This window comes from Micromesistius poutassou, assembly GCF_964030765.1.
Source record: "Micromesistius poutassou genome assembly, chromosome: 23".
Lineage (NCBI taxonomy): Eukaryota > Metazoa > Chordata > Actinopteri > Gadiformes > Gadidae > Micromesistius > Micromesistius poutassou.
The window spans coordinates 6,400,707-6,424,277 of NC_140293.1; the positions used below are offsets into that span (position 1 = coordinate 6,400,707).

Consider the following 23,571-nt stretch of genomic DNA (forward strand, 5'->3'; position numbering starts at 1 on the left):
TCAGGGTGAAATCGGTACGATAATTCATCGTACTGATGAATTATACTACCTTTAGGTAGTAGAAGCCCATGTAGTTATAGATCTACAACTCTCCGGGTAAACAGAGTTGTCCATTGCAACTCATTTCTTAATGTGAATCCCCACCAAGTGTGATGGGTTTATTGAACACGCCACATATTTGAAAGTGCGTTTTAGTGGTGCTAGTATTACCATTTAAGTATGTATGTTATGTATGTTATGTTTTAAGCATGAGTCACCATTTTGAATTAACAGCTCGTAGAACAGTCTAAATGTTGCACTGTGGCCCTTAAAAATAGTGCAAGTCAGCTGCAGAGCTATTTAAAATGTATTGATCTTTAATCTTTACATTCATCTTTTTTTTGTACATACTGTACATTTCAAATTAGTGTAATGATTGTAGGGTTCGAAAATATCAATGTCTTTGCAAATGAGCAATGGCAGCGAGAAACCATGTGTGAAGGAGCTTGTGGGGGAAAAACACAGAAAGGCCCACCGATGATTAATTGAAGACTTGACAATGTTTTTTTCTCACAATCTACGGCATTAGTCAACGTTTTTTTAATGGCAAATAAGCAGCGTTCAATTAATTACACCCTCAAAGCGGGATTTATGGAAGAAACAATCAGTACAGGGAAATGGGGGGTAAAGTGTGCTATTCTTCATGGAGACAGATCGCAGTGGACGTAAGGTTAAGAGCGGCTCACACTTATTTATCCTTTACTTTTCTGACTTTGTCACATCAATCCTCCACCTCCCTCTTTCTAATCTCCCTCCTTCCCCCATCCGTTCTCGAGCAGGGAGACATTCAACACTGCATTTGTGGTAATTTCCCATATCAAAATATACTCTCTATAATGGTTGATTAAAACTCTATGATGCAATTATGCAAATGCTATTTTGAGCCATAAGGGGCACGATGGTGTCAACCCAAACATTGCGGTGCCGTTGTGTTTGGCACCACCCACACTGCCACTTTTTACAACCTTGTTTTTGGAGGTGGCAACTTATTGTGTTGACTCACGGGTGGTGTTTGAAAGGGTGAATCTCCTCTTTAAACTCTATTACTCCAAATGGAGCCGTTATTACCCTGCAAATCCCCCGTAATGTGTGCATACTAATGTGCATGGGATGGGATGTTAATAGGCTTAAGTAAAAACCCAAAATATACATTAACCCAATTAGATTTTCTTTTTGTATGTTTAATGCTTATTCCTAGCTCTGTGTATTAATCTTTCAGATAAGCACACATAAACAGTTGTAACCCCCTCCTCCCCCACACACACACACACATGTAACACCATCACACCACCATCTAGGCACAAAGAAGGCCCGATGCTGCACATATTGAGGAGAGTTTTGCGTTTGTTGCTTATTTTCTAAAGCAGAATTTTTAGGACATATACATTAACTGGCGATAGATTGTGACTTAACAGACATTTATTCCAATGAATCTTTGAGAAAGCGCCTTTAACATGGCGCATCCCCCCCGCTCTCTCCATCTACCTGCTGTCCATACGGCGGTCCACCGAGTAGACGTGTCGTCCTTCAAATGTCAAAGGTCAACTCTTTCCCCTTTTGCATGAATTCCAATTATTTCACCTGAGGCAGTGCTCAAATAGACAGGTAATGTCTGGCAAAAAAATAAATAAGTGCAAGTCACTATATCAGGCTGTATGATTGACACAATTGAGTGCAAGGTCCCATGCTTTAACAGCAGTGTACAGACTGCATCGGTGTGTGTGTGTGTGTGTGTGTGTGTGTGTGTGTGTGTGTGTGTGTGTCTTTGTGCCGGTGTGTGTGTGTCTGTGTGTGTGTGTGTTCATATAACCTCCAGTGTTGCTCACTCAAGCAGCTATCGTTAAATATAAAAAAGTAAATTGCCACATCTGCAAAAAACATAAATGTTGATAAACATTTATGTTGAAGAGCTCTTGACACAAATGTGTGCAAAACATAAAAACATTCACACGCACACACACACACATACACACTCAATTGACGCACACACAGGCACAAATAAAGATGTACGAAACGATGAGAGAATTATATTGAAACTTCAGTGCCGCCAGGTATGCTGCAGTGAAAATAAATATGTATATTATAAATATCACTGAGGACTTGTTCCCTCAACGGGTGACAAACAAATGGGCTGAGTAGAACAGACAATCCAAACGAGAGAGAACAAGAGGGAGAGAGAGAGAGAGAGAGGGAGAGAGATGGAGAGAGAAAGGGAGAGAGAGTAAAAACTGGGACAGATGCTGTCATATAATTGGCAGAAAAAGGAATGGCTGGGCACCTTTTGTTCATCAAGAGCTGCTGCCATTGCTTGCGTTATTTTGTTTTGTGCCACAACAAAAGCACAATTAACAGTTCCCTCTACCATGCCAGCACGACAGAATCAAAACAAAAGTGAATGCATTAGTGCGAATCTGGAGCGGAGAGAAACACTCTGTCTAAAATGATTAAGGTCAATTTTGAAACGACTTGTCCTGTCCTGAAACACTTTCCAGTGTGGATCTTCGGAGAATCGGAATCAACAATGTTACATAAATTAGGAAAATTAATGAAGAAAAAAAAAAACTCCCACTTGAGATGAATCTAAGGCAAAATAAAACATGGCTGATACAAGGAAGAAATAGCTGTTGCAGAAATTGTTAAGATTCCAGGGAGAACACGCCAACACTAATCACATTTAGACTCTCCAGCCATGTCTTACCAGAGGCCCATCACCGTCATGGGTGATTTTCTCATTAGTGGCGTGCCAGGAAGAATATATCACCTGGGGTTGTCACTCAAGCTAATACCACTGCACTCAATCATACTTTGAAGGAGATAGGGTTCACCGATAAAAAAATTAGCAGGTCACTTAGCTCAAGTAATAAATAAATGACACACACTAACCCGACACTTAGAAACACGCGCTGGATCAGAGACACTGCAGCAGAAATCCCGCATCGTAATATTTATCTTATTAATAATAGTACATAGACCTATATATATATATATATATGAGTCACAGCAATTTCATTCCATTTTGCAAAATGACGTAATGTTGTCTGTAGTGCATATAGTATATGATTTAGACTGCAAATCATTAGTTTTGGCTCTGTGCGTCGATGCCTTATAAAATCAATAGAGATAATCTCCTAATGGGTTGCAGGCCGTGTCCAGTACTCCTACGTCTTGTGCAAAATGTGCCCACTCAGGGATTTTCTTGAGCCAATGTCCTTTTTATACTCGTCCCATACTTGGCACCACATTCCCATAAGTCCTGATAGGCTGGCAGTAGTTAATGTGTGCAAATTGTCATTGGGGGTTCTTTTATATCAAGCACCAGCGCTCAGCACTTCTATAGAAGGTGACTCCAGCCTCACTCCCCCTTCCATCTCATTTAGTGTGTAGATCCATTGTTGAATTTATATATATACATACATAGAGTGTGTCTCTGGAACAGAGACGCTGTCCTTGTCTAGGGTTGTCCTTGAGATTGAAGCTTTCAATGGTGTGGAATAACAAGAGTTTAATATATGTATTTACATAAACCAGTTGTGGTTCTACTGGGTTGTATATGTGTTAAGTTAAAACCTGGCTTAGAATCAGGCCTATAATTCACACCGGCAAAATAAGCCACCAATCAACAATGACAGCAACTTATTCACCAAACATTTCAGAATTCCACCCTTGAGCATGTAGCCAACAAACAGCTAACGCTCGCTCTTTGCTGATCATTTAACATCAAGTTCAAAACAAGGTCCTTTTGCACTGCATATCCCCTTCCTTCAATTTACAATTTGCCATGTCCTCCATCATACCCATTTGTCAATAGTCAACATTAAAAAACAAATTGTACAATATACATGGCAGCATTTCAAATTAAACATCCATTAGTGAGCCAGATTTATTTTTCGCTTGCTTGTTAGAAAAGTGCTGCTGCAGCTCCCATCATGTTGAGTGTTTGAACAGCGCTGAAGTCGGCAAATGTGTTAAATTGTGTACAATTATTAAGTAATCCGAAGGTAATACGCTTTGAGGGAGAGAGAATAAAATGAATTTGTGTTTTTATAAGGTTAACCCTTTTCGTTAGTCATTGGTAGTGCAGATTGTGTCTGATCTGGGTGCTGGTGAGGGAAGGTCGATGGTGGAACTCTGTTGCAATGACGTCAAGTGGAGAAGGTGGTATCAGATACTCCGGGGGGCCAGGGAAAACAAATCATTTTAAAATGACAGTTGTGGGCAAGCATTTTTTCCAAACCTGCTTCCTCAGAAACCTGACTAGTGGGGTTCAGCCTTCATCTTGGACCCCCTTTAAAAGGAAAAACAAGGATTTTTATGAAAACACCTTGACAGTACCTAATCAAAGTCGATTTGAGTAATTCAAAATGTGTTTATAACTTGGTATTTCACCATTTCCTCCAAAAGGCCGCTCTTAGGAGAATATCTTTCCCCTTTTCAGTGGAAACTTTCAGTGGCCATTTCGTTCATTACTTTAATTTAATGGCTCTTTTGTTATTTTTTTTTGTTAAAAAAATCTGCAAAAATTTAGTTACCTATTGGGAATGTTTTCAGTTTTGTGAAGTAGCTCTTGTCCTCCGTGTTAGGTATGGATGACCATGTAAGTTAAATTATCTGCAGTTTCTTTCTAGTCATCACGTCAACATAAGCTATATGTCATTATTGATATTAAACAATGACGGATAAATTACATTTCTACTATTATTGTTGCCGTGGATACAAGGTAAATGACTCCCTAAAATGGTCCAAACTCCCTCACAATCCCATGGCATTGTGGGTAGAGATGTGAATCATATCAGTGGGCCATATATACTGTATTTACATTATACCTATGCATCACAACCAAAGCAGCAGTTTCCCAGAGAGAGTTATCGGCTTAAATTTTAAACAAACAACCCCCATAAACGACTGTTGTAATGTTTCCCTTGCTCTGCATGCAATTATACACCTCAAGCAGTACTCTTGGGGCCTACAAATGTCTGAGAAAACCTCAGCAGCGGATGTGATGCTGCTTCACATTACAAATCATGTTAAACCAATGCAGGGTTCTGTTGAGAAACACCACTGATATCGTAAGGAGAAAACAAATAGGCCTGCAGACGATTTCCTTTTTATTCAAAACATCTCATTGCGATTCAAAGAACAAAATTGAACGCAATGCATTCGAGGCATGCTGTAAATTGAAAAAGTGAATCAATAATGGCCCATGGCAGTTGGCCGGCACACTAAATTACTAAGTACAAAAGAAGTTAGAAAGTTCACCCGGTTGTAATAGGGTTTGAAACATCTTTGGAGGAGAGTCTCCTGCCAGATACCCAAAAGCGTTGTTGGAAGGGGGCCACCGTTGTCATTTGGCTCCTCATAGGATCTGAATGATGTTTCCAAACCAATGTGTCCTCATGAAAATTTCATGACCAAAGTGACTGCCCACGAATAAAAAGCTGTTCAGGACAGAAGCATAAGCTGCTAGTTAACCATATGGCAACCGAGTTAAAATGTAGAGGTTTGATAGGAATCTAATTGGCAGTTACCTGAATGGGGCTTTGTAACAATGTAACACTGTTATATAGATGGAGATATTTCTGCATTTGGAATTGAGTTTGCATAATCAGCTCAGAACACAAATCACACATTGCATTCAGCAAGGTGCAAAACAGGTATTATTACTTTTATATTGTCTTGTTTTGCTGCAATAAAATGCCGAGGTGAGATACAAGCTAATTATCCTTCTTAAGATTGAAAATGCCGTAACTCTGTTTATATGGTAAACCGAGGTGAAGACATTCATTGCAAAAGCAGCCAGCTGAGTTATAAACATAACAGTATGCAGTAGTGAGTCATCATGAAGTAGTGCTGGTAAACCGACATCGGCATACTTATAGTTTGTTCGACATCTATAGTTTGTTTGACTTGGTCAATGGAGCAAATCAACCAACTTGAACTGGATTTCTAGGTACCAGAAGTTTGCTGGTTCGATCCCTGGCTCCTCCTAGCCGTGTTGAGGTGTCCCTGAGCAAGGCACCTCACCCTGACTGCTCCTGGCGAGCTGGCCGTCGCCTTGCATGGTTGAAACCGCCGTTGTTGTGTGCATGAATGGGTGAATGTGAGGCAATATTGTGAAGCGCTTTGAGTTGCCACTGGTTAGTAAAGCACTGTAAAAATGCTGTTGATCTTACTGCTCCATGTTGACCACGCCGTCCGTCCCCCTCTCCCTGTGCCCACAGAGGACCAGCTTCCCGCGGGGTTCCCCACCATAGACATGGGCCCCCAGTTGAAGGTGGTGGAGCGCACGCGCACCGCCACCATGCTCTGCGCCGCCAGCGGCAACCCGGACCCCGACATCTCCTGGTTTAAGGACTTCCTGCCCGTCAACACCACCAACAACAATGGCCGCATTAAACAGCTCCGATCGGGTAGGTCCACTCCGCCCCCCCACTGCCCTCACGACCAACACCACCCGAACACCCTGGGGAATCCCACAACTGGGACTTTTGCTTTGGGTCGTTTGTTTTCTTTTGTGTGTATATTTATGGGTTGCTGTTTTTTCTCCTTGATTATTCTTCTACTGCTTTAGTTCCCACTGTGTCCCTCTTCTTGTTGTTTAACTTGCACAGTTTGGCTTTGGTTTCTGTAGGTAAATGGCATTGTTTCTACTGAGTCCTCTCTTCGACTATCTGTATATGTGTGTGTGTGTGTGTGTGTGTGTGTGTCTGTGTGTGTGTGTGGATGTGGATGTGCGTCCCGGTGTGTTGGTCTAGCTGTGTGTGTCCTGGTGCGTGTGTGTGTGTGTGTGTGTGTGTGTGTGTGTGTGCGTGTGTGTGTGTGTGTGTGTGTGTTGTCAATCCCCCCTTCCCAACCCCTTGTCTTCCAGTGTTGTCGTGGCCCTGTCGGATTTGTCCCTTCTTGTAAATGTTCTGCTTCTATATTTGCGTCTTCATTTCTCACTGCTGTAACTCTTATATTTTATTTAGAAGGATGTGTTGGGGTTGGCCTTTTTATGTTGATATGATTTCCACTGCCGTTGAGCAGTTTGTTTTGCTGTGGGTTCCATTCTCGTCATCACTTCTTTCATTGTTTTTACTCACTCAGAACTTGCAAAATATGCAAAAAAGAGGAAAGAATTAACTAGGAAAGCAGTTGCCAAGTACTATGACTATCACATATTTGGACAAAATGTCTGTGATATTCATCTTTTGTAAATTTTCAAAGGAGATTTTTACATCAGCATCTGAATGTGAAATATGTCCTAGCTTCTAAAGTCACACTTGTGTTGTGTGAGGTCAACAAGGAAATAGCATTCAAGACCCTAGTCGCAGCATTTACATTAAATACTACAACCTTGACACTTTGAATCATGAGGAGGTTTCTGCTCTTTGTGCAATAGAGCTTTTATTTAATTAGTCTGCAGCAACTTCAAGTAATCCCCTGAATTATTCAATACATAATATATTGTCTTATAATGCAGCTGGGAACACATTTACACAAGTGTCACAGTAAAACGTAACTCTTCTATGTTTGACCACCTGTCCTCCCAAACTTCACAGCTGTCCTTGTCGGGTCTCCTTCGTGTTAACCCTCCTTTCCTTGTTTTCAACAGAACTGTGTAGAATTAACCCTTTGATTTAAAAATGTGGGACTTTCGATTCGCGTAGCATTGATGCTTTTAAAAACAAACCTTGTTAACTAAAAACCTAAGAGCTATAATCACCATGCTTATGCTGTCTTTCTTCTTCTCTGTATTTTTAAATCTACAGAATCCTTTGGTAAGTGCTTAGTTCTGAAGCACACATCACCCCCACTAATGTTCATGTTTCCAACAACTATTAAAATGCATGGCATGCATTTTACTAACAGTTACAGTAGCCAACTCACAGTGGTGGCAGGGACACACAAGCTTACCCTACCCACCGCAACTGGTCTCACTACCAGCAGAGGCACTTCTAGGACAGATAACCTTACATTAGGCACAAAAAGTTTAGCACAAAAATAACGATGATTAATGTTTAACATGTCTCACGTGTCTGCCACTCACTCACTGACCCACTTATCCACTTACTCTCTTCACACCTCCACCTTGTGTTACGTTAGGCTGTGTGTCCAGATTCTCCGTAGCTCAGGGCCTAGCAGAGCCAAACCCTACCGGGAGCCGCTGCTCCCCACTCTTGTTTCCTACATGCCAAATCCACAAAGTCTTTCCTTTGTAATAGATGGGCCTAACTTGGTCCTCAGAAGTCATTGTCGCTACCGACATGGCCCCAACCCTGTGGCACTTCAGTCTGTTCAAAAGTTCCTCTCTCTAACCTATGGTTTTCCTATGATGACTCCTGTCTTTTCTTTACCACTAGAGTACAGAACAATTCTCTCTCTCTCTCTCTCTCTCTCTCTCTCTCTCTCTCTCACTCTTCCCTCTCTCACTCTTCTCTCTCTCTCTCTCTCTCTCTCTTCTCTCTCTCTCGTCTCTCTCTCTCTCTCTCTCTCTCTCTCTCTCTCTCTCTCTCTCTCTCTCTCTCTCTCTCTCTTCAGAACCTTTATTTACGTACCCTGTTAAATCTAATTTGATTCTTCTTCCAAAGCCCCCCCAGCCTCTATCTTCTCGTACTAATGCTTCTTCTTTCTAATCTTATTTGCATTCATATTATCCACCCAGGTGGTACACCAATAAGAGGTAAGAGTGCTGAACTGACGTTCACAGAATGAAAATAAAACGAATTCATTCTTGCTGTCAACCCATCCATTCATTCGAATCACCCTCCATTTTGTCCCCTGTTTACCTATTCCAAATCCCATTTCGTTCATCAAAATCTTTTTTTCTTTGGTCCTGTTTCGTTGACTATTCCATTTCTGTACGTCTATGCTTTCTTTTACTCCTTTGTCTCCTGGTTTTCCAGGGCCCGTTTGGCTCACTTGTGATATGCTTGCCATGGCTCAAATAAGCATATCCAATGACAATTATTTTTAAACAATTTTCTTTTTTTATCCGTTCATTTTTTGTTTTCTTTTCGGCCATAGCGAATCATGTGTCCCTCTTTTTGTCCAACTAAAACAACCAAGCCTTTTTTCCCCCTTAGCTGCTCTTATTCAGCTCCAAAAGTATGCACAGATTGCCGTGGAAGCACGCAGGCATGCTGAAGACAATACTGCCTTTTCTATGCCTTTTTTTCTCCCAAAGAGTTATTTCTATCTTTGCAAACTATTTTTTTTTAATTTCCTCTATTTGCTTTCCTCTTCTGTACCTTCTACAAAAAAGCCCAAACAACTACTTTTTTGATAAAGTTTCTACGGTGCTTTTTTTCTCTTTCACCTATTTTTCTTACTTTTCTTGGGTTTGGAGACTATTTTACTTTTTTGACTTTTTTTCTTCAGGGTTTGGGGGAAGGCATACAGTTGAGGCCGGCGAGGACCCTGATTGGCTAATTTTTGCCGTGTGACATGGAGTTTGAGAGTTGTTGAATTTAAAGCCATTTTTCCCCTCGGGTCATGTGACACCACACTGCTGATCCCATTGGTGGATTTTTATGGGTGTCTTTTGTAGCTTTGACAAGCTTACGCAGTGGTTGGTTGACTTCTTGTGGGCTCTGGCCGACATTTTGAATTTTGTCTTCTAATTCAATTGCATTTTATTTTTCAGCTAAGGGTTGTCAGAAGGTTGTAAGTTGTGCCGACATACATCTCTTGCTATTTGGGAAGATGTGCATGTCCAAACTTTTGTTACCGAGGGGTATCTATTGGTTTCGCTTTACACAAAACTGAACAATTATTTTTTTAAACATGTAAGCAGCTTTTTTTCGATTTTTTTATACAACGCTGCATTTTTGATAGTAACTTCACCAAAAAGAAGTCCCAAATTTAGATGACTGTTTCAAGTCACATGTGATTGAATATGCTAAGTCCATACCTAAATTTCTTTCTTTCAATTGTCCTCCCTTTTTATGCTGCTTTCTTATACTGTAAACCTCTTTTGTTTGATCCACGCTTCCCTGAAGCAGTATCACTCATTCCCATATTGACCAGTCCAGTGATATGTTGTATATTGTAGGTCTCGTCCCTATACCTCACCTGAAATTTGAATTATTTAGCTTAGATAATTATCCTCATAATATGCATATGCATACATACAGGCTTTAGGATGATTTAATATGGCATAGATAATTCAATATTTGAATGTTTTTTTTGTTCTCTCTTGCAAAGTCATCAAAGATGATACAAATATAGCATTAATACAATTAATAATGCAAGTTGAGCCTTGTTAATATTATTACATTTGCATTTATTCACATAGTCTGTCTGGCCTTGTTCCCAGGAACAGCTCTCCTTAATTGCATGTGCAAGGTTTGAAGCCTCCAATCTCACAGTATGTGAACAGTGGATATTTCTGAAGATATGATAAAATGGGGAATAACCTTGAATTACTTACAACTTTAAACTGTAATGTAAATTCCCGATATGTGAAACAATAAATTGGCAACTCTTTAAGATATGCAACTCAGGGTGGTTTAGGATTCAATGATTTCTTGACATTTCCATTTATACTGCCACAGTACCGACTTTTAATTGGGCAGAGCCAAAGGAAAAAAAACAAAGGGATAATCGCCTTTTGAAGCATGTTCTCATTTAATTTTTTGATACGGTCACGATTTTAACCAATTATCTTCCTGCATCCATTGTTATTCTCAACTAGGGGCCCTGCAGATTGAGCAGAGCGAGGAATCCGACCAGGGAAAGTATGAATGTGTGGCCACCAACAATGATGGGACACGCTATTCTGCTCCCGCCAATCTGTATGTCCGAGGTAGGAAGCTGCGGTTATCATCAGTCAAGAGGTTCATGTACACGTTTGACTGAATATCAACAGTTAAAATATTGAATAATATGAATGATGTGGAGTCACGGAACTGAGTCTGAACCTCGAACCACGGTTGGCTTGGTTGCATCCTGCAAACACATGTGAAGAAGGTAATTATGGTATGGAGGTTTTTTTTTTGGGGGTGGGGGTTTTTGCACTCAACCTACCTGTGTCAATTTGAACCTGTTTGCTATGCTAATTGTTTTTCTTCTCCTCTAAATTATTATCCAAAGTCTTAACTTGAATGACTTAACCGCTTGTTGTTTTTACCTACTAATCACGCCTGACGGTTTTAACGAAACGTGGTGGACACCACTTTCTGCCATCTGCCCCTAGATTTTGAATGTTGTGTGTGTCCTTTCCACCAAGTAGTTTAACAGATCCTTCCAAATTGTGTCTTTTGTTTCACTCCTCTTGAAGGACCGCCTTATTTCACATTTTTCGTTCATAATAAAAAAAGGAACGAATAACAAAGTGCAGCTTAGTAAATTAGTAAAAAACATTACCAAATTCTGTTTATATATTTCTGCACATTAGTGTTTAAAGAAGGCCTACATACATTATGTGCTTATACAAGATGGTGTCAAAAGGAATGTAAGCTCATCCAAATGAGTTGGATGGGATAAATAAATAATAAATAACTTTAAACATTTACAGAAAAGGGGCCAGGGAAGATCCCAGCTCTCAACCGTTTTGAAACAGAGGGTCCTTCAGTTCTTGTCATAGCATTTGACCTCCTTGATTATGGCGTTTTTACTCTCTGTGTTTCCCTTGTCTCTCTCCTTCCCTCGTTTTATTTTTGCTCTGCATCAAACCCTAAACATCCCTCAGAGCTACGAGAAGGTTGGTGCTTTCACTTTTTAAAACCCAAAATGATAAATCATTTGTTTTCCACCAAAGCCTCAAAATGTGATTCATGTGAGCATATTTTCCATGGCACCATAGCTGTATCATCATTTATTTTACAGTGTTAATATCCGATGCAATTTCCGAATAATTTTCAAGCGTTGTCGCACATTCTGTGTCCGTGGCACCCAGTGAAAATGGCAGACTCCCGATCCTTGACTGAATGCTTGACTACATAACACACACTGCATGCTCACACAACTTTAAATCTTGGAAACTGGGCGGGAGGGGAAATGGTATTTGCATCTTTTGGCGGGAGTTTGTTTGCATGGTCACCCGGTAACGCTCAAATTGAATGTCTTCCCCTTACACCTGTCAGTGTTCCTGCTTGGTGAGTTTGATAAACAGCAGCACAAAAGGTTTGGCAGTAATGTGTAAGGACCACTAAAATATGAAAACATTTATGCCTAGCTTTTCACAATAAAATTACTAAATACTACGCAGTTAAAAATAAATAAATAAATGACACTCACTCACACATATAACATTGTGGTTGAAATGCCCCCCTCTGCTTTTACAGCAAATTACATTTTGCTGAGCGGTAATATTCCCCCTTTCCCCCAGAGAAAAATACATTTCCTCTGATGAGAGTGACTCAACCCTAGGATGAAAGAATTATGTGTTTGAGTCATTATTGTTAATGCTCGACGAATGTAATGATCGAATTAACAGGATGAACACTCCATAGCGGGGTAACACAAGCCAATTGGATATTAATTAAATATAGAAGGTGATAAAAGTTGTATTTAATAATGCAACGAGTTCCTCTGCTGTTGATTTCCTCTCTGGAGAGGTGCAATCTGCTCGGCATAACAAGCCCTTCAAAAGGTTGGCAGATGACATCGGGACAGTCATCTAAATGCGGCGCAAAATATGTACATAGAGTAACGCACATCGTATCAAAATTCGATATTGTATATGAGTGTTGGTCAGTAATGGTATCTTCACAGAAAACACAGTGAGTCTGAATATTCATAAGCAGTAACACTGAACTCATGCCTTAAATTTTGACGTTGTGATCCTTTCCATTTTGCCTTGCATCCTACCACTCTCGGCAAGATTTATGCATTCCCAATGCAAGTCGTCAAACCAAATTATAAAGAATGAACCATATTTGACTGACCCTGTGAACCCTTTCCATTGGGTGTTGCAGCAGTGCAAATCTGAAACCGTTGAAGAAATATGACTTGAAATAGTCTGCAATAGCTTTTATGTCCATTGTGCTCTACTCCTTAACATAGATTCTCTATATAACGTGTCAGTAAAAGAGAACAGTGTTTCATCCAATAGGCATGGATCCATCGCAGTCATTTAAACATTTTTTGAATCCTTTGTGTTTTTCTTATTTGAAACCCAATTAGTTTGCAACGTGCATCGGCTTTTGTGGGAAGCCTGATGAGCACAAAAGCAAACACTGTTTACATTCCATTGTGGTGCGTGTCCCTTTCTGAACGGTATCAGTATGTGTATGTGTGTATGTGACACATTCATTCACATCAACTGGGGCCGTGCAGCATAAAAACAGGTTGCCATTCAACTCTGCAATCTATTTTGACCATCCAGTATTGTATGTGCTGTTCTATTCACATCGAGTAGTCATATCATATTTTTGTGCATGATTGTCACAGTTCTACGTTGGTATATTTCCACAAGTCCAAAATGTGGTTTTAATAAACGCTTTTACTGTTATTGTTATTTCATCCAATTTTTCAGCCCCGTTACCAACACTATATTTGTGCATATTTGTATCGGTATACCCATTATGTTCCAGAATCCCTGTCTTTACCTCCCGGTTTTTGAATCAACTTTGTCTTCCCCCAGTCCGCCGGGTCCCACCACGCTTCTCCATCCCGCCCACGGACAACGAGATCATGCCGGGCGGCAGCGTCAACATCACGTGCGTGGCGGTGGGCTCGCCCATGCCCTACGTCAAGTGGATGCTGGGCGCCGAAGACCTGACCCCCGAGGACGACATGCCCATCGGCCGCAACGTGCTGGAGCTCACCGACGTGCGCCAGTCAGCCAACTACACGTGCGTGGCCATGTCCACACTGGGGGTGATCGAGGCCGTGGCGCAGATTACAGTGAAAGGTAAAGACGGATGCCTGGTTGGTGCCGATCAAAACATGAGTCCAGTGATCACAGGTGTCATATCGAGTACAGGACTGTCTATTTGATCTAATTTTAAATTTTTTAAATAATTTTTCAGAAGAAAGAACAATATACCGCTGTCGGTACAGTCGGTACCGACAGGACTTGTGTGTCGCCAGGACTTGTGCCAAGCACTTTGTTCTATGAACATCCTTACCGTACCAACAGCGATATATTGTATATATATACTCTTTCTTCTGACAAATGTACTTATTGTAAGTCACTTTGGATAAAAGTGTCTGCCAAATGCCCTAAATGTAAATGTAAGAAGGCTTCCGGGTTCGACCCCCAATGTCTGTCAAACCTAAGAGAGATGCCCTTACCCCTAACTGCACCCTGAAGACATACATCCATAACACTTAGTGTCTTTACATAAACGACAACGCTAAAAGGCTCCCTTCAAGTCACGTTTGAAGTCTAGTTTAATGCGTACATGCTCGCATTGGATAAAGATATATCCGTGTGGTCGTTTTTAAAAACCCCTTCCTGACACCATGAATCGTTTGCTGAAGATCTAGCCTTAAGCCGTAGACAAGTCCTGGCACACAGACCCTACATCCCCCGTGCCTTACTCACCCGATCGGGAACGCAGCGTAACGCTTATCTCTCACCAAGCCTGGAGAGCCCCCCCACTCACCACTTGTGTACGCGAAAGCGTGAGCTGAGGGGTTGTTTGAAAAAAATAACAGTGGGTATTGTTTGGTATCCTCTTAGGACATGCCAGTTATCAGAGGGGGTAATCACATCTAGGCAGCGTCTCGCTGGAGAGATCTGGATGATTTGTGTTCCAGCGTTGCTGCATGCCATGACACCAGACAGAATGATGCACAAACACTCCAGCTTAGTTTTTCTTTTCTTTTTTCTCCGCAGCAGCCATAACATGGTGATATTTGTCAGAATATAACGGTGGCTGGCAGCAGTCCTCAGCCAGAGCACGCTTCAGGTGGCATATAAAGACAATATATTGCCCTGATATATCTCAGTGGGCTGCCAGTGAGGGGGAATTAAAGACATAACTTTTACTGCTAAATTATTAAGGAGATAAACACTAGGAAATCCCCAGATTAATGGCACCTAGGAACCCTTTCAAGGTTTTATTTTCTTTCGAACACAAGCGGGGAGGCACCTAAACCCACATGATCTTTCTTTCATTCTTAGGTTTAGGATGGAAACATATATTGTCATTGACACATGCAGTTTGCGCATGTGTCATGTGTCTTAAATGGCATATATTAAAACAAAGGTCCATTCCTCTTTTGACTCTGCTGCTTTATTATTATTTTCATTTTTCAAACCAGCACTACCCAAGTCCCCGGGGGTTCCCGTGGTGACGGAGCGCACCGCCACCAGCATCACGCTGACCTGGGACTCGGGGAACCCCGAACCAGTGGCCTACTACATCATCCAGCACAAGTCCAAGTCGTCGGAGGACCTGTACAAGGAGATTGACGGCGTGGCCACCACGCGCTACAGCGTGGGCGGCCTCAGCCCCTACTCAAACTATGAGTTCCGCGTGGTGGCGGTGAACAACATCGGCCGCGGCCCACCCAGTGAGGCCATCGAGGCCAAGACGGCGGAGCAGGCGCCCAGCACGGCACCCAGACAGGTCAGGGGTCGCATGCTGAGCGCAACCACGGCGGTCATCCACTGGGACGAGCCCGAGGAGGCCAACGGGCAGATCATGGGCTATAGGGTGTACTACACCATGGACTCTAACCAGCACGTCAACCTGTGGGAGAAGCAGATCGTCCGGGGGTCCAACTTTGTCACCATCCAGGGCTTGATACCCAACAAGACCTACTACATCAAGGTGCTGGCCTACACCTCGGTGGGCGACGGACCCCTCTCTCCTGACCTCCAGATCATCGCCAAGACCGGAGGTAGGGTCGTGAAACTGTTTAACAGTCTTTGGGACTCGTAGATAAGATATCACGATTGAATTGAATAGACCTTTGTATTATGAATATTCACTTGTATACTTAAAGTGTCAAATTAAATGGCATCTAACGGAACAGACTAGGCAGGAATGCAATACAATATCCATAAGTGTGTTTCAATTATTGTATATTTCCATGAAAATTATAATTTTGGGGGTATGCACTAAATCCTACACTCTGCACCTTTAATATAAGGTCTGAATGCAGACGTTTGAGTGATGTCTTGGTCAGCATTTTGTAGTAACCGACAACACTCTCTCTGCGTCAATCTATTTTGCAGTTCCTTCACAGCCAACCGACTTCAAAGGAGAAGCCAAGTCAGAAACAAGCATTTTATTGTCCTGGATCGCCCCAGCACAGACAGGGCAGGACAACCAGATCCTAGGGTACGAACTGCTGTACAAGAAGAGGGACGACAAGGAGGAGGTAACTAGCTGCTTTCAGTACATTTCATTGAACTCTAAACTTCATGAACTCTGAATCATACTGAATCATCCCATACAAAATGCAATCCTGTTTAATTGCAAGTGATTCACAGAGTTCATCATTCTTCTTATTATTAAAATGATGAAAAAGCACCAAGACAATGGCTCCACTTGGAACGTCATGTGACACCCTGCTATTGTAAAACAAGTGAAGACATAAAGAATGCCCCCTTCCCCCTACAGAAACGGATCAGCTTCGAGCCCACCACCTCGTACCTCCTGAAGGACCTGAAACCCTTCACCACGTACACCTTCCAGCTCGCGGCCCGGAGCAAACATGGCGACGGGGCGTACACCAACGAGATATCCGCTGAAACCCCACAAACACGTAGGTCCCCTTCCTTATCTGACCTCTAAATACGGAGATTGTGCCGAAAGTCTTTAACAACTTATGGACAGTGGTGGACAATATGCATATATAGAGCTTTCATTTCAAATGCATCACTTTTTGTACATGTGCAGAAAGCCAAGCTGTTAAAAAAAAATTAACTGAAATTATTTCAACAAGGCACACAATGCCTTACGTGGTGATGCATTTCAAATGTAAAAACAGAAATAAGGCCAATCGAGGTTAGTTTTATTTGTATCTGATGTGCCCTTGGCCATTCCCTATTCACTTTGAATAGACACCTGACCTTTCTTGTGATGTCTGGTGGCAAGGTTATCATAGAAAAACACTACCTTTGTTGTGCAAAAACATTCTGATGTGGGCATATAACATATTGCATTATTTATATGATCCCTAATACACACTGTCATCTACTTGTTTCGGAAGAGCTTATTTATTTTTTTCCGGTCTATAAATAAAAAACAGAACCTTGTCTCCTGACATCACATCAGCAGAACTGAATACACTGAACACTTGCAGGCTTGCAGAACTTTCTATGCTATGCTTTCTACTTCAAAATCAACATTAAGGACAGGAAAGACAAAATGGATGCCCTTATTAGGTCTGATTGGAGGGGGCATTGAGAGGTATTTAAGGGAGGGAGGTAGGGAGAGGCGTATATATCTTTATAAAAACGGGTGGCTTAAATCAAGCGATCTGATTGGTTCCCAACTGTTGTATATTGAGCATATACACACAGCTATGACGCCCGTTCAGTGCCGTCCCTCCGCTGCGTGTCGGGACGGACAACGCCCCTTAACTGTGGTATAATGAGCACATACCACAGCCTGTCATGATATATTGCTTAAATATACTGTATATTTGTATAGGAAATGCTCATAGAAAGATCTGCATTGTCGTGTATCTTGGGTATATTCAAGTGAAATATAACAATTGTTTTCAAATGACAGTGGGTACGTATAAGAGACGAATCTGGAAAAATCCTCTTTTGCTCCGCAAAAGATTTAATCAGAGGTCTTTGAATGACTAGGGCAGAGGGGAAGGTAGGTATCGAAGTGGAAACGACGCAGTGTGTTCCTTGATGTAGGTGCAGAGGTAAATTATGACGTACGATAAAGTAACAGTGCATGTCAACGTGCTTAGAGTCTATTAATTCAGTCATGTCTTCTTGGGGAGCTCTCTGTTGAATATCAGGCTTTTACCACAAACCAACAGGCTTCGGAAAGGTTGGTGATTTTTCCTATGAATTAAGTGACACATCAACCTTTATGTTTTTGGATTGATGGTAACTGCTTGCACAATTTGTCATTATTAGTATCATGATTTTAAATTTATTTGAGGCTCAAACTTATTAAGGATTCATAATTATTTGGGGCAAATCCTAGACATTGATCAATTGTCAGATTGAGTTATTGCCAATATATTTTTTTCACTAAGGTAGGTTTAATATTCTAGAGCTGTCCATTCACAAATCCATGCATACATCACACATATACCACTCACGTTGTTTCATATTGGTCTTTACCTTTTACTTTGCTTTTTGTTAGCGATTTATACCATTGTCGTCAAATTCATTTTCGCACATGTTTGTGGTTTTTTCCTCATTTCGTGTTATTTTGTTTCCTTTTTATTTTTTATTCATCATCACCACCACCATCATTCAACCCCGCCCCTGCCTCCTCCCATCCCCCCCAAAAAATGTCAACCCCCCCTCAAAACAAACTGTGCCCCAAACAAAACAAAACCCAACGAAAAAAAAACTCTGACGATGGAACAATCAGAGCCCTCAGGCTCTCCCCAAGACGTCACGTGCAGCAGCCCCAGTTCCACCAGCATCATGGTGGTCTGGGGCCCGCCGCCCATCGAGGCTCAGAACGGGATCATAACAAAGTACACTGTTCACTACTGGGCCCCCGACGGAGAGGACACAGCCACGCACGACTCCTTGGACATTCCTCCGGAAAACCTGACGTACCTTCTGGAAAACCTGGAGAAATGGACGGAATACAGCGTGACTGTCACTGCTCACACGGATGTCGGAGCCGGACCGGAGAGCTTGCCCCGGCTCATACGGACAGAGGAGGATGGTATGTGTGCGTTTCTGACAAGGCCCAGCTGCAAAAGCCCGGTTTAACCCAATCCCCTTGACAGTTACTAATAGCATCGCCATTAATCTACAGTTCCTGCCTCCCTTCTAACCCCCCCTGGCTGCTTTTAATATGACTAACGCTTGAGACATTTCAAATCAATTCCCACTTGGAATTAGCTTTCTTTTCTTCTCTTTTTTAATACTTTTTGAAAGGTGGCTTTTTCTGAAACTTTTTTTTTTTCAACTCGAATCAATTTCAACAAATGGTATGGCTTTTTGATCCGACGGCCTCTCACTTCCTGTCTACACTGTCATTTTTATTTTTGTCCGATGTTTTTTTTTCGTACAATTTTTGAAGCTACAACTGTTTTTGGCTTTTTGTAGGAGCTACAGCTTTCTGGACAGTGGGAATAAGACAAGGTGGAAGGAATTTTGTTCAAGGCCAATTTTTTTGTAAATGTTTTTGCTCATGTGATATAATCATTTTGAATCCATTTTTTCCCCCTTGCCCTTCATAGCCAAAATTCTTGCTGTGCTTCAAGCATTTGAAGCACCCAACTTTGGCTTCATTTTTCTATTTTGACAAAACATTTTTATTCCATGTTTTTAAAATCCACTAATCATTTTTGTAATGTTACGAGATTGGTGTCAGACCTGCCTTTGGCGTTGCTTTTCCTTTTTCCTTGCCATTGTTGAAAAATTGATCTAAATATGGTGATGGGTGCAGTTAGCTGCATTTTCTAATTTTTGACCCCTTCCTCCACACGCCCACATTTTTACCCCCTGGATTCGGCCGGGTGTTAACACAAAGGTGGAAAGGGGGGTTTTCTATAATTGTGACCTCTCTCTCTTATTATCCCATGGTGTTCCTCCTCCAGTGCCCAGCGGGCCACCTCGTAAAGTTGAGGTGGAGGCTGTCAACTCCTCGTCAATTAAAGTGATGTGGCGCTCGCCCATGCCCACCAAGCAGCACGGTCAGATCCGAGGGTACCAGGTGCACTATGTCAGGATGCTTAATGGGGAGCCCATGGGACAGCCAGTCATCAAGGACATGTTGATCGATGACGCCCAGGTATAGTAGCAGCCTCCTCCTCCTCAGCCAGCTGCCTCATCTCTCTCAGACACTGCACACACACACACAAACAATCTCTCTCTGTCTTTCTTTGTCTTTTCCCCTCTATGCCCCTAACCTTGACTCAAAGTCTCTCCCAAACAGCCGCAGTCAAGTCGTTTGTATAGAAAGTTGGTTGCCCTACTTATGTAGTGAAAAGAAAAATGCTCTAATCTAAGAAATTAGATATTATTAAAGATTATTGATCCGGTAATTATACTAATGACTTCTTAATGTTACTCAGCACGGCAGTGGCGATCTAATTAGACACATCGATCATGTTGCGTTTTATCTTGTATGTTGTTTTCAAGTCAAAGATGCATTCATTCAGTCGTCTGCATTTGAGGCGCTTTTTATATGTACAGTACAAATCTTTGATTTTGTTCCTTTTTCTTTCCAAAACCAGTGGGAATATGATGATTCAACTGAACACGTGAGTGGATACAAGACTTATATAATACTTAATATTATTATTATCTAATAATGAAACAAGACAGGCATATTCATAATCATTGTGTGCTGTTTCAGCCACTGTAAAGTAGACAGATGGTTATTTACTTTTTGCTCAAAGACTGTTAAATGAACACTCACCTCGAAACAGCAGATGCTGAATCGCAGATGGTAAAGTGAATTTTTTAAATAGATGAAGAAGAATATATATTTTTTCTTGTCTTTACCACAAACTATCACACAGCAGCACTCACTGAGTACTATAATACTTTTCAAATTATAGAAGATACATCAATTTTACTATGTATCCTTTAAGAGGATCAGGCTTAGACAATAAAACCTCACACAATGCACTTGGAGTGGGCAGGTACAGGCTCTAATAACATACCCTTTTCTCTGCTACAGGAAATGGTCATCACAGAGCTACAAGCTGAGACCACCTACTCAGTGGCGGTTGCTGCCTACACAACCAAAGGCGACGGAGCCCGTAGCAAGCCCAAACTCATCACAACCACTGGGGCAGGTAGGTGGGAGCTGTATGCCTGCACCCTGGGTCCTCCACAGACACCTATAGGCACCCACCTGGTGGAGTGGGCAGAGACAAAAGTCTTTCTCTTGTCTTGTCTTTCTCTTCTACCTGGATGGCTAATTGTAGCTATTATGGGCATCATAAAAGAATATGGTAGGAAAAGGGTAATTTTCTTCTTTTATGAGAGTTGTGCCAGAGAGTTGAACAGCTCACTGTGTGCGTGACATATTCTGCCATTTTGCTGTAAGGCAGCACATGCTGGCAGAACGATGACAGTGTGAATTGGAAATGGATGATAAATACGTAGAGCAGATCTATATAAAAATACAAAAAATGGCAAGACCAAAATAATATTGAGAATTATTATGTTATTTTTGTTCCCTTAACTTTGTGCTCAGGACTTTAGAGTTAACCTGCATCTCGTTGTATACTTACACTGCTGGTAGGATGAATTTAAACAGTATTGCAGGTGGTGCCGGAAAATCAGCAATCATCACATCACCTTTTCTTACCTCTGTTCTCAGTTCCCGACAAACCCAGACTCATGGTCAGCACCACCAACATGGGCACGGCCCTCCTCCAATGGCACCCCCCGGCCATCACCCACGGCCCCCTGCAAGGGTACCGCCTCCGCTTCGGCCGCAAAGACGTGGACCCCCTGACGGTGATCGAGTTCCCAGAGCGGGAGAACCACTACACCACCAAGGAGATCCACAAGGGCGCCTCGTACACCTTCCGCCTGTCCGCCCGCAACAAGGTGGGGTTCGGCGAGGAGACGGTCAAGGAGGTGACCACCAACGAGGATGTGCCCAGCGGCTACCCTCAGAGCATCTCGGCCGAGGGGGCCACCACCACCACCATTCAGGTGAGCTGGAAGCCATTGCTGCTGGCAGAGCGCAACGGCAACGTGGTGAAGTACGCCCTGCAGTACAAGGACATCAACAGCCCGCGCAGCCCCTCCGAGCTCTTCATCACGGCGCCCGAGTCCACCGTCATCCTGGACGGCCTCCGACCCGACACAACTTATGATATCAAAATGTGTGCCTTCACCAGCAAGGGCCCCGGGCCCTATAGCCCCAGTGTGCAATTCAGAACACAGCCTCTTGATCAAGGTAGGACCATTCCCGAAAAGACTACCCCGCCTCCCTTCCTCCTCCTCCTCCTCCTCCTCCTCCCCCTTCTTCACTCCTCCACCCTTTGTTTAAAACCAGCTCGTCCTTGTAATCTCGCCAAAAAAGCAGCCATCTCTACAAAAACGGCCGAACCGTGAAAAAACAACAACCAATCGACCAATCAAAGCCTCTCGTTTTTGTTCTATATTTAGTCGCACTGCAAAAAAGAGAAAAAAACGATTTAACCAAAAGCGTAAAGTAAGTATGTGTTGTCCCTTGTGTTGTCAGCCAAGCAAAGGTCAGCCATTCATTTTATACGCTGAAGCTGTTGGTCAGCAGGTAAGAAGGGGGGGGTTGGGGTTTGGTAAGCCTTAATATAGTGCTGAAACACCCGGTGTATTTCAGTCGGGCTTCATGCTCAGGTAAGCATGCATGGGGCGGGCGGGAAGCTCCTTTGGTGGATGACCACTAAAGTTGTTTGTGATTTGTGTCTAAATCTTCTGCTCCCCCTTTCTTTTAGCAGTGTTTGCAAAAAACTTTCATGTGAAGGCCGCCACTAAGACGTCTGTGCTGCTCACCTGGGAGATCCCCGAGAACTACAACCCGGCCCAGCCCTTCACCGTGAGTCACGTCTCTCCCAGCCGGCTCACTTCAGGAACGTCAGATATGTGAAAGAGAATACGGCTGCTCTATGCTGTCGTTACAATTAGTTGTAACGACAAGGCCGGTGTCTTCAATGTAGAGGGATTAAAAGTGAACTAATAAGAAAGTGCTTGTCATATTGTGAGAGCGATATTAACTACATTTTCAATAATAGCAACATATTGATATGATTTGAAAGCACTGGTAGGCTACTTCTATTCACAACAACTAAAGAAATATGATATTCATATATATATATGTGTATAGAAATATCATAGATAGATAGATAATATATGTATAGAGAGATTGATATAGAGATAGATATATATATATATATATATAAATGCATAGATAGATCTATATATAGGTTATGGTTGTAGTTTATGGTATTAAAGACTACAACTCCAACACATCCAGATCCTGTACGACAACGGGCAGAGCGTGGAGGTGGACGGTAAGATCACCCAGAAGCTGATCACGGGGCTCCAGCCGGAGACCCAGTACTCCTTCCTCCTCACCAACCGGGGGAACAGCGCCGGGGGCCTGCAGCACCGCGTCGCCACCATGACCGCCCCGGACATCCTGCGGACCAAGCCAAACCTCGTCGGCAAGACCAACTCCGACGGCATGGTGACCGTCCAGCTGCCGCCCGTGCTGACCACCGAGAAAGTCAGGTGAGAGAGGACCTCGAGGCTGTTTAGGAGTCGACCCGTAACTGCTTTTCAGTCGTTTCCTGAGACGCATACGTTCATGAGCTGATAGGGTTGGGACTAGAGTTGTTCCGATACCGATACCATTATCGGAAATTCCTCCGATACTAAAATTCAGTATCGGGTATTGCCGATTACTCAAGTCTTTGCGCAGATCCAATACCATCACTTGACTAGCTCATTTACTACAAAGGCAGAGAACATCACAAACACGACAGTGTTAT

General features: G+C 42.4%; 1 protein-coding gene across 4 annotated transcripts in view; it reads left to right on the plus strand.

Annotated features, from left to right (window-relative positions):
• ptprda (protein tyrosine phosphatase receptor type Da) overlaps positions 1 to 23,571 on the plus strand; it is a 98,610-nt gene that overhangs the window by 40,339 nt on the left and 34,700 nt on the right. For 2 of the 4 annotated variants that reach the window (XM_084487179.1, XM_084487181.1), the window contains exons 5-17: positions 6,258 to 6,446; positions 10,712 to 10,822; positions 13,604 to 13,873; positions 15,232 to 15,813; positions 16,151 to 16,296; positions 16,539 to 16,683; positions 18,486 to 18,791; positions 19,672 to 19,865; positions 20,311 to 20,337; positions 20,760 to 20,877; positions 21,408 to 21,995; positions 22,516 to 22,616; positions 23,055 to 23,311. In XM_084487179.1, coding sequence (XP_084343305.1) covers positions 6,258 to 6,446; positions 10,712 to 10,822; positions 13,604 to 13,873; positions 15,232 to 15,813; positions 16,151 to 16,296; positions 16,539 to 16,683; positions 18,486 to 18,791; positions 19,672 to 19,865; positions 20,311 to 20,337; positions 20,760 to 20,877; positions 21,408 to 21,995; positions 22,516 to 22,616; positions 23,055 to 23,311 — 3,034 coding nt within the window. The remainder of the gene's footprint in view (positions 1 to 6,257; positions 6,447 to 10,711; positions 10,823 to 13,603; positions 13,874 to 15,231; positions 15,814 to 16,150; positions 16,297 to 16,538; positions 16,684 to 18,485; positions 18,792 to 19,671; positions 19,866 to 20,310; positions 20,338 to 20,759; positions 20,878 to 21,407; positions 21,996 to 22,515; positions 22,617 to 23,054; positions 23,312 to 23,571) is intronic. The other 2 variants (XM_084487180.1, XM_084487182.1) reach the window with 1 other exon arrangement.